This window comes from Tasmannia lanceolata, unplaced genomic scaffold (assembly GCF_043159265.1).
Source record: "Tasmannia lanceolata isolate RefF3 unplaced genomic scaffold, GAP_Taslan_0.1 ptg000002l, whole genome shotgun sequence".
In the NCBI taxonomy this organism is placed as follows: Eukaryota; Viridiplantae; Streptophyta; class Magnoliopsida; order Canellales; family Winteraceae; genus Tasmannia; species Tasmannia lanceolata.
Window position 1 is genome coordinate 30,076,361 of NW_027518679.1, and position 12,046 is coordinate 30,088,406.

Genomic DNA, 12,046 nt, shown 5'->3' on the forward strand with positions numbered 1-12,046 from the left:
TCTAAGGCATGAAGGGAAGAGATTGGCTCAAGTAACATTCCGTCCCAGCCAGAACTCGAGAGAAAGTTCCCGAAAATCAACGAAAAGATTAAACGCTGGTGATGATCCCAAATACTCTAATGAAGATCTAGACAATAAGAACAAGCTCTAAGACTCCGAGACACAATTTGGATATCGATGAAGAACCTGATGGGAGAGACAGAGAAAAGAAAAGGAGGGGCTCCGAATAACCTCATCATAAACGTCCGAAATGAAGGCCCAAAACACATTCAGTTAGGAATACAGGCGAATGTCTCAAGGAAATGACATCCTCACAGCAATGAGAAAAATTAGATTCCTCACATTCTTCATGTGCTAGTAGCATATTATTATCCATTTGACAAGATTTTTGCAACCAATTACAAGGGATATATATAGATAAGTCATGCACCTATACCCTCGACATGGGATAATGAAGAACCATCTAATTTGCCTCGCTTAGCGTACATCATTTCCAATCAATAGGTGAAGACAACCAATTAATTCAACAGATAAACAACCATCTGTAGACACCCCATTTTGACCGAACCCTAATTAACCCTTAAACATCTTGGTTTGAATAATTTTCCTCTAAATGATGGAATTAGCATCTCAAATTTTGCCCTAGCGTAGTTTAGAACCTCAATAAGGTGTCCGCAAAATTTCATAAAAATCGGGTCGAGTTTATGCAAGTATCAAAGCGAGGCTTTGTGAGGTTATTTGTAAAGGGGAGGGATATATCTAACAATGGGTGTGCCAATACCAATCTTAAATGCAATAAAGGAAGAGCCAAAATGACTCCCCTCGTATTTTACCCGAGCGCATCCTTTGTAGAGAAAAGGGTAGTCGTAATGTGTTACAAAAGGGGTTGTCCTGGGAAGCATAGGGGGCAAAATATGGCATTTCCACATATATATATAAACACCTATCGAACTAGGGTTTTGGGGGGAGCCATTTTTTTTTTCTGAGAAAGGTGGAGAAGGGCAGCTGCAGAGAAAGAGGGAGGGAGAAGAAAAAGGGAGCCGCCGACTCCGGCCGTGCCACCTCCGACCACCATCTCCGGCCTCCTCATCCTCGCACCCACCACCACTCTCACCGTCCTCCTCTCCCTCTGCAAACCCCTAATCCGAACCCCATCTCCGGCCGAAGCTCCACCCTCATCCCATCACCATTTTCTTCTTTTCCTTTCTCCACCTCGACCACCACCACCGTCCTATCCGACCACCAATCGCCACCATCTTCCACCTCTGTAAATCACGGCCGAAACTCATCTTCTCCGACGATTCTGCCAGAAATCCGACCATCTCCACACCACCGTTCGACAACCATTCCCTCTCCTTCACTTTGTGGAGATCTTAGAGGATTGCAGGAGGGATCTCGCATCCCTCGGCACCGTCCTCGGATCGGGTTCCACACCATCTATCATATGATAGAATACCAACCTAAAATCAAATGAATCATTTGTTTATACCCTCGACATGGGCAACGAAACAAGATCAAATAATGCATACAATCAAACCCTCGACACGGGGTCTCCTGTGAAATCAGATAGTACTCGTACCCAAGACATGGAGTAGAGTAACCATCTGATTCCCTACATCAATTAAGCATCCATAACTCCACCATCCATTTTCAACAGAAATTAAACCCCATGTTAGATTCAAGAACCAAGTTAAATCCAAATCCATGGGTCACACACCATCCAATCAAGAAGACATTCAAAGCAAAAGTAAATTAGTTATGCAAAGTAAAAGAATGTAAGAAATATTACCTGCAATATCATCCAAAGAGGGTTCAAAGTAGAAAAATCACCTCTCGTTCTGAGCAAAAAGAGCGATTTGAAAGCGATCAACAGGAATTGGTAACTCCCTCCCACGGATCTTACTGAAAAGGATGGCTGACGCCTAATCTCACTCCTTTTCTGTCTCTTTTGCCTTCTCTGCTCTCTCCTCTGTTACCAAAATGAGACCCCCTTCTCTTTGTTAGGGTTTGCACAATTAGGGTTTGAGAAGCCTTGATCTAATTCTTGATGATGTGAAATTGAGGGAATTGAGAAGAAGGCTTGGAGTGGCTGCCATGGAAGCAAGAGATGGAGGCAAAGATGATGTCTTGAATTTTTGAGAAGAAAACCATTAAACATAGGTTCTAGGGCAAACAATAGCAGATCTAGGGTTTTAGAGATATGGAAATGGAAGTGATCGGAGTGAGGGTGGATCCAATTGGGGTTAGGGATCAGTGAGGTAGAGGGTTAGGGTCTTTGGGCTGTGAGAGCAAGTTGATGGTGGTAGGGATAGTGGTGGTGAGAAATCAAAAGAGAAAATGATGAAGAACAAGATGGCTGAGATGGAGGAGGGTGATGGTGTGGATGGTAGTGGTGGACACGACAAAGTGGGCATGGAACGAGGCTTGTTGACGATGATGGTGGGTGAAGGCCGAGCTCCCCATCTTTTCTTCCCTCCCTCAATTTCTCCTTCTCTCTCACTCCTCTCTGTTTCTCGCTCCTCTCTCCCTCTATGTTTTCTCCAAATCAAGGCCCTCAATGGATTCTATCTGCCAGAGAAGATGACCTATCCGGTAATCCCTTTCTCTTTCCCTCTTTCTTTAGCTCTGCTAGGGTTTCACCCAAACCAAACAAATGAAGAAAATGAGATGGGGAAGAAAGGGATGGGGACAAGGAGATGAAGATGGTTGTTGATGGTGGTGATGGGGTCGGATCTCCGGCGAAGTGGCTGGAGAAGGTGAAGTGGGTTTGTAGGGTATGGCAAGGGAGGTTGGATTTGCAGGGGATCTTGGGTTTTAATGGGAGAAAGAGGTAAAGGATGGGGTTTAAGGAGATGGGGGTAATGGCTGTAAGGGCGGAGGCGTGGCCGGATTCCGGTTGGAGGTTGGTCGGAGAAGATGGAGTTGGGGATGGGTTTGGGTTAAATGAAAATGGGCTTATGGAGATGGAGATGGGGTTTAGGGTAGTGATGGCTGAAAATGGGTTTGGATGGTGAAGATGGCGGTTAAGGTGGTGGGGGGACGGCACTTGGAGGTGATAGTGATGGCGGCTTGGCCGGACTCCGGCAGGAATGATCGGAGAAGATGGGTTCTTGCCCTCTGTGATTTTCTCTCTTACGGATTTTCTCTCTTTTCTGTCAATGAGGTCCCCCAAAACCCTAACCGATCGGGTATTTAAAAGGAAAAATGATAAATTTTTACACCCCCTTTTCTGCCATGGACAACCCCCTCTTAGTGTATTTATAACCATTTTTTATACTAGCAAGGGTGGTCCAGGTAGAAAACGGGGCAAGAAATTTCTTTCTCTCCACAAGATTCTTAACCCTCTGATTTGATCCAAGGGCCACCAGGGATTGCTTGTGAAGGAAGCAACATAAAATTGCCAAGAATGCCTTCTTTTACATGGGAAATGACGTATTTCACCCCCCCTTTTTGAACTTGCACCATGACACTGTCTTAGCTCATTCGCTAGGCAAACACGCTCGGATCTTGACGAAATTTTACAGGGACCTTGGTGGGACCCTAAGCTAGCCTAGGGTACAATTCGGGGCTTCAGAACACTAGTTTATTAGGGTATTTATTTAAATCAAGGTGTAAAAGGGTTCGGTCAAAATGGGGTGTCTACACCCACCAAAAAAAACAATGCTAGGAAAAGGGAAATGTGTCCTTCTATTTTGATTTTACCAATATTTGGTGCAACCAAGGGATTTGATTCGAGAACGAATAGAATGGTTTTCCCAACTCTGAAGTACAGCAAAAGACAATGTCTAGTCTAAAATAGGTGTAAAACAAATTTTACGTCCATTTTTAAGTGGAAAAATGGGTGCAAAACAAATTTTATGCACATTATTAAGTTGAAAAATGGGCATAAAATTTTAAAATTTTATGTGCATTTTACATTTGAAAGAAACAATGAACCCATGCAATCCAAAGCAGGGCCAAAATTTTACATTCCTTAAGTTCATTTCCCTAATTAACCAGGTCATATTGCCATGGACCACTATGTATCAGAGAAGGAGGGCCCAAAGCAAGATTGGCTTTAGCCTCATAAACCCAGAGCCCCTATCTATAATCTTGCCCAATGGTATATTCATTCATTTATTTTTACTGGGGACAACCCCATTCTCCTGGTGTTCGTTTGGTTATAACCGAACCGAATAGACCGAAATTTGATAACCGAAATAATTTCGGTTATCAAATTTCGATAACCAAAATCAAACCGAAATTTCTAAAAACTGAACTGAAACCGAACCGATTAAAAATTCGGTTATTTGGTTATAACCGAATAACCAAATAGTGGGAGAAAAAGAGGGAAAAAGCAAAATCTCAGTTTGGATCGGAGGGCTAGGATCCCATATAGCACTTTTTTTGAACAAATAATGGTTTTTTATCATAATTTCGGTTATTCAGTTAACCGATTTTTTTTTTGAGATAACTGAAACCGAAACCAAATAACCAAATTTCAAAAAAAAAAAACCGAAACCGAAAAGGAAAAAAACCGAACCGAACTGACCAAACCAATTCGGTTCGGTTCGGTTATAACAGAATAATGAACACCCCTACATTCTTTTTTTTTCTTTTTGATCAGTAAGATGGGGTTAGTAAGATGGGGTTAGGCAGAACCCCGACCAGATATCATAAATAAAAAGAGGTTACAAAAACTAAGGGGGCTCAAAAGCCATCTCTGAAGGAACAAGCTCCTTCAGCATTACATAGGAGAAAATCTCAGAAATAAAGAGACAATCCGAACAAGCCATCCCCTGAACAAGCACAATAGGGGGATAGGAGAAAAGGACATAACCAAAAAAAAAAAAAACTAGGATACATCATTTGCGCACGTAAATTTGCCTCGAAAAGTCTTCTATGGCTATATCAATTAGCACGAGGGGGAGCAAGTGCGAGGGGATGTCATCACGTTTAACCGGACAGGTAGTCTGGGAGAGGAGGTCAGCACCTTTGTTTGCTTCTCTCCAAGAGTGAGTAACCTTGAACTGGCCGAGAATTTAAGGGCTTCATGAATCTGTTGAAGGGTGTGCTTTCTTTTCTAGGGACAATTGAGTACCCTTGTTAATGATGTGAACAGTAAGGAGGGAATCAGATTCGATCCATAGATTGGAAATGCCCTTTGTTTTCGCAAGTGAGATACCCTTGAAGATGGCATCAATTTCCAGCTCTTGAATAGAAGCAGCAGGCTGTAAAAGAGAGAATGCTGCAGTAAAAGAGTTATCATAAAAGGGGAGACTATATCATAAGGGAAGTGATATTTACGCCCCTATTTATCACCGGGGACACCCAACGTCAGTGTATCAATGGCAAAAGGGGGGCTACTGTACTTTATTTCAGAAAAATCCAGTGGCTGTTTTTTTTTTCTTTTTTCTTTTTATGACGTAGGGTGTTCCCACCCCACTTTGTAGAGTGGGACTAATTCCCTCCGGATGCGCGCAATCACCTGTAAACCACGCGCATCGGGTAAGCCAGGGGATTCCAAACTCTCGTCTCTGGGGAGCATACCCAAGACTTTGATTGTAACGTACACGAGCAAATGGGTGTCCTTGGTGATGACAGGGGCGTAAATATCATTTCCCTATCATAAAAGAGGGAACACCCCTACATTCTAGTATAAAAGAGTTATCATAAACACATTAGAGGGGGGTGTCCCAAATAAATAAAAGGGGCGACTATATCACTTCCGCCAATCTATTGACCAAATGACTAACCCTAGATCGAAGAAAACCAAAGAGAAGGTGAGAAATGAAGAGAGAAGCAGTGTTGGGTGCGTACAGAGCCCTACTGAGATCGACTCGGAAATCATTCTCGGGAGACACTCTAATGCTAACCGAATCGGCCTCGGAGATACGCAGGAAGTTCGAGGATAACCGAAACGTTACATCCGATACCGAAATCCAAAACCTCATAGACGAAGCCCAACAAGCTTCTCATTTCATCTCCACCATGATCGTTCAAGCCAAACTCACCTCTAGAGGCGGATATGGTATTATACCCTTCATTCTCTCACCCTTTTTGTCTTCTTTCATTCATATTTTAAATATAAAAGGGAAAAGGAGAAAAGATTCCCCAAGCTAAAACGTATAATGCGTTGTGCTCTGGGGTAATTCTCTTTGGCATTTACACAAACATGTAGGGTGCAGTTCTCTCTCACCCTTTTCTCTTTCGTCATTCTAGCGTGCAATTCCTTCAATCACATACGAAACATAAAAGGGAAAAAGAGAAAAGATTCCCCAATCTAAAATGTATAATGGGTTGTGCTCAGGTGGGATAGTTCTCTTTGGCATCTACACAAACATGTAGAGTGCAGTTCTCTCTCACCCTTTTTTTCTTTCGTCATTCTAGTGTGCAATTCCTTCATTTACATCTGAAACATAAAAGGGAAAAAGAGAAAAGATTCCCCCAATCTAAAATCTATAATGGGTCGTGCTCAGGCTCAGGTGGGATAATTCTTTTTGGCAATTACACAAACATGTAGAGTGCAGTTCTTAGATGTGTCATCATCGTCTATATTAGTTGTTGGATTGGTCTCTAGTTAGTAAGTGGTGGGATTTTAGAAGAAATCGAGCTTGTTATTGTTCTGTTTATGCTTGTCAGAATCTTGACTTCAGAAAATACAAGATTTTGCTCGAAATTTTGAAATTGTAACACTTTTCTGATAGGACAAACAAAGCAAAGTTTCTGTCGAAATGTCTGTAGTTCGATTGAAACCCTAACAAAAATCAACTCTACCGGCAAAAAAGAGAAGAACAACGAGATTGGTTTAAGTTATTTTAAAAAAAAATGACAAAAAATAAAAAGAGAAACTAGTGGTGTACCCGGATTTCGGCCGTGATTTTGCACTGAAAGGTTTCGCTGATTTTATAAGATTTAGGCGGAAATTTCGCACCCAAACCAAAATGTTTCAGTTTCGTTGATGACTGAAACCGAAAGTTAAAAGCTTGGTCAGAATCTCTCACAGTTTCAGAGAGGTGAATGCTATTTCAGATTATTTGGCTAATTTCAAATTTGGTCACAGTTTGTTTGCAATTTTTAGTTTTTTTTTATTTGAATATTTAGTTTGATTATAAACATACGAATCACATAATGAGATGCTGGGATTAGGAATTCTGCATATTTCAGCAAGTGTGTAAGCCATAGAAGAAATGAAACATGGGCTGGGAGTTACAGAACCACACGCAATATTAAGTAGCAATCATCTACATGTTTCTCTTTCTGCTTGAGGAGAAAAGCCCATTTCTATAATCAATATTAACTTGAAATTTGTGGATCTGCTGCACGAATTATTTTGTCAGTGACCATTATCAGCTTGATTTCTTTGCTCCTTCCGTCTTGTTCATTCAAGTTGAGCTCTAATGTACCTTTTCCTTTCTTATAACTGTGAGCACATCCTTGTTGCAGAAATGAAGCCGAGAAAAGAGCACACGGGAGGAACGCTTGAGGTTCCCTCTGAGGAGATTCTTCCGAAGTCCGTATAAGGAGCGAGAGCATGGTTGCCCACTTCAATTTGGTGTGTGCGCTCAGCATCAATCTTTCAGGTCTGGAAGTTAAGCAGTTTGATATTTGTTTTAGGCAGTTGTCTGGGCTTTGTTCTGTTTAGAAGCTTCTTGGAGTCTTGATTTTTGCATTTTTAATTCTACTCCATGGCCTAATGGCTAATGTTCTGTTCAAGTAGAAGTATCAGTGGTACGAGAATGCCACATAATTGTATAAACAGCTTGTTTTGAAAATAAATCATCGCATTTATAAGTGATGGAAGTGCCTAACAAGGATTGTTTTTCAATTTTATTTTTTGAAGTGTTTCGGATTGCAAAGAAATACCATTGCCCTACTTGTGTGATAGTGTGAACAAAATGCACTCTTGTTGAAGAAATCTAAGTCATCCGTTGTTTGAAAGAATCAGTCATTATCAATTTCATTTAGAGATTCCATCAGGAACTGTTGTGATAAAACTAAAGATTTATGTTTATTAGTTTTAAAATTAGAAGGAACTAATTACATATTATACAGAAGGAAATTAGTTTACATTGTGAGAAAATGAGACTGTATATTTGCCCTCAGTAAGTTCATGCGAGCACTTGAAATTTATGTCATATACCCAAAGCAGTTGAATTGATGAGAGATACAGCGTGTGTAGTTCATGCTCTATTGTAGATTACCTTGCGGGACGTGTTTCCTTATAACAAATTATCTGTTGAAAAAAATTGGTATGATTTTTATTTGATTTAGTAGCAGGTACAAGGGGTTCCCCATAGGGTGCTGATTACGTGAGTTTTAGGTCAACTTTTAGGAGTTTTATATTTGGTTTCACTTCAGAAACAACTATATATGGGGTTGGATGAACGAAAATTCCTTGGACTGAATACACTTTTCTGGTTTGCAAAATGTCTATGTATTTTGTTTATTGTTTCTATCTTCTATGAATGATGTGGTTGGTGTTCATATTATTTTCACCAATTTCTGCACTCTGCTAGAATTTATTATTTCTGACTTTTGACATGTATATAGTTTTTTAATTTTTTGTTTTTTCTGCTATGAACAGGAGAGTTACTCTTCTAGTTGTTTTTCTCTAATTTTCATAATTATTTTTTTGTGGGAATTTTGTTTACTTTTTTAGACTGCATCAAATTGGTAGCAAAGCTACAATAAAACAAGGATCTTTGTAGGTCAATCTCCGCATTGTTTTTGTGCTTTTTTCTGTAGAGAATGAAAAAATGAAAATAAGGGAAGAATGACATTTGGAAAACTTGACCTGCTACTTCTGTTTCTCTGAATCCCTTACCTTCATATGGGGAAAATCACTAATTTCTCGAAGCAACTAATGCTAGGTTCTCTTAGTCCTTGACCGCTTGAATTACTTTCTTGCTTGTGGTGGTAACACTAGAGGCAAAGTTTCTATAGAATGAGTGAATTGTGTCCTCTCTAAGGTAGGGTGCACTGCGTTAGCATATATGTCCTCATAAGTATCATTCAAGAACCAATTCTAGTAAAAATAATATGCATTCAATGATCTTTTATCAATACCAATCATTGCCTAATACTTCATTAATTGAACACGTTCGATTAGAACTTACCGAATTTTTCTATAAAGACCTTAAATGTATACTTGGATGTCACATTTGGCTATGTATGGAGAAAAATACTTGGATGAGGCATACCCCTTAACATACTCATTCACTTTATATTCATTTGAAATCTTCAAAATCTATTTGTATGCCCTCTCCTTGTGCTGCTTAATAGTCTACATAGCATCGTTAAATCTACGGTCACGGTATGCCCTGGCTGCCTTTATTATTATTATTATTATTTTTTGCAAAAAATCTCGTCCTTTAAGTCAATGGAATGCATTAGGAAATTATTTTGGTATTGGTTGCAAGTTGCAACAAACTTTTTTACTTGTGAGTGATTTTTCCAACAACGCATGCATTGAGGAAGAGGGTGATCACCACCATTCTGTTGATAATAACATGTGTGTTATAGAATGAAAGATGTTATCATAATGCCTGAATGCTTTGATGTACGAATAGGTTACTTCCAAAGTTCTGTCTTCTTATGATATCATTCATCCAATACCCTCTTGAAGTGTTCTTTACTCAGAAAACTCTCTCTAATTTTTCATACACGTCTCATCCCCATTTCCATCTAATTCCACACTTCTATTAACAAAAAGAGTTTTCTCTTAGGCCAGTTCCGTATTTGTGGATTCATTTGGTGCATCAGAACCCAAAAAACAAAAAAAAAAAAAAACCAAAATATGATCATCACCTTTCAAACATATAGTGCACTCACCAATTATTTATCTTGTTTTACAACCTCACCAATGATTTTACCTTGTTTTACAACTTTGTTAACAAAAGAGTCTTATTCTAATTGCATGGTATGTGTGTACTATTTTTAGCATCGAAACAAAAACTAGCGTCTCATCTTTACAACAGTCAAATTCTTTTGTCACCAATTGTTACATATTCTGTAATTACATGAATCGAATCAATATCCTCCAACCCTAACATAGGTTTTCTTTTTTACTTCTAGATTGTGGTGGAAGCATGATTTATTGCTTTGTGGGAAGTGTAATAATAACCTTTGACAGCTATTTATATAATAAAAGATGAGATGAGTCTGTGTTATTATCAAAACATGGGAGTGGCAACATCAACAAGATCCTGAAAAAATTGGGTGTTGGAAGGTGGTAGTTTTGAATCTTTTGATTGGTACCTTTTCCATGGCATAATGGCTCAACTCTTCACTTCATCCATTCAGTACTAATTTTCACAATTCCTAACAAGCTCTCAACCATGGTTTTAAATTTCCACCAAACCGGCATGAAACAACGAAAATGTTTCCATTTTCTACCCCACCGAAATTGAAATTAAAACGACAGAAATGCATAAACCAGAATTGTTAGTGTAATATATGGTTGTATACTGAATTATTCTGTATTACATAATTATTATACCTATATGAATTGCATGTGAAATGTAGTCCATGTATAAATATTCAAATGAATTACACGTGGAACTCTGTATGTACTGAATTATCAGACATGTACGACACTGCATGTCACTAGGTGTTCAATGCTTTAAACCATTATGTACGGTTTTCTTGCTTATGTGATGGATTTCAAGTGTGTTTTTGTGATTATTCTAGCATTTCTTGAAATTTTATCTTTAAATTCTATCATTCGCATATGTTTTCACATGTTTCCGTGATTTTATAAGATTTCCACCGAAATTTTCAATTGAAAATAAGTGTTTATGTTTCTGTGACGACGGGAACCGAAACCGAAATTTAAAACCTTGCTCTCAGAAGCTAATTACTGTAGTTTTAAAAAAATGGAAACGGGAGTGCCCTTATAAGATATCATCTCCCTTAATCCTTATGAGACACATCCCATGTAATTGGGCTCTTTAAGGCTGCCAAATGTGATGTATTTCCTTCTCTCATCAATTGATGATTTTATGGAGAATCGTTCTTGGAAAATTTATGAAAGGTTGCAATGTATTTTTCATCAATTTGGCAGACCCATTGCAGCATAACAGATCACCCCTTGATTGATCTGAGCCGTCCACTTCACAGGCCTTGCGTTAGATCTCCTATGATCCAAAAATTAGGCCAGCACAATTTTTGGGCTATGGGAGATCCAATGGAAAGCTTCTCAAATGGACGGCTTAGATCAATCAAAGGTGGGTCCCACTATGTCAAAAGGGACACAGAAATAAAATAAAAAGGAGCAAGCTTATTGTTATGGCGATGAGAAGTGGGCCCATCTGCTTTGGACCCAAATGAGTTCCACTTCCTATCACCATCAAATCAAGATCTAAGGAGCAAAATAAGACAACCTATGTGAGGCTTTTCTATTCCAAAATTATTGTTCTCAAAGCATCTCCTATAGGTGGCAGTGTGTATGGGAATCCTGACCATTCATCTAGTGGTCTCCCCCATTGATGAGTTGTCACAAATCAGATGGCTAGGAATAAGAAGCATATCTTTTGTACTATGGCCCAACCACAATAGAGCCAACCTTGAATGGTCTGGACCACAATTTCCTCATCCTTGTTTGGATAGCAGGAAAACATTTCTTAGGGGATTCTTTTTTCTCCTACTCTCTGTGAATCTCCGACCTAATAGATGAAGAACAAAGCCTTAACCGAGCCAGAGACTCAACACCATAGCGCCCTGTTTCTTTCCATGTGAAATGGAAGTGAAACAAAATTTACACTCTTTTTTTTTTCCTATAGTAAAAATGGGTGTAAATTTTGTTTTATGCTATTTTGCGTTAAAATTTTACGCCCACTTTCGTTTTGTTAAGGCGCATTGAAAATGTAAATCTACACATTTTCAATGCACCTTAACTACACCTTAACGAGTTGCCCCCCACAGCAGGCACTCGAACTTCATTATAAATTGAAGGTCCCTGCAAATTAAGCTTGAAAGTGCGGATTGTTAGTTAAATTTTTTTTATGGGTAATTAAACAATGGAAAAACATCAAATTCTGTAAAAGTTTTTCTTTCCAGAACTTTT

At 39.1% G+C, this 12,046-nt stretch overlaps 1 protein-coding gene across 1 annotated transcript; it reads left to right on the forward strand.

Annotated features, from left to right (window-relative positions):
* Positions 1-5,654: 5,654 nt before the first annotated feature.
* On the forward strand, positions 5,655-7,773 carry LOC143860944 (complex 1 family protein / LVR family protein). Its single transcript, XM_077371845.1, has 2 exons — positions 5,655-6,010; positions 7,426-7,773. The coding sequence occupies exons 1-2, from the start codon at positions 5,770-5,772 to the stop codon at positions 7,500-7,502; spliced, it is 318 nt and encodes a 105-aa protein (XP_077227960.1). The 5' UTR covers positions 5,655-5,769; the 3' UTR covers positions 7,503-7,773.
* The last annotated feature ends 4,273 nt before the right edge of the window (positions 7,774-12,046 follow it).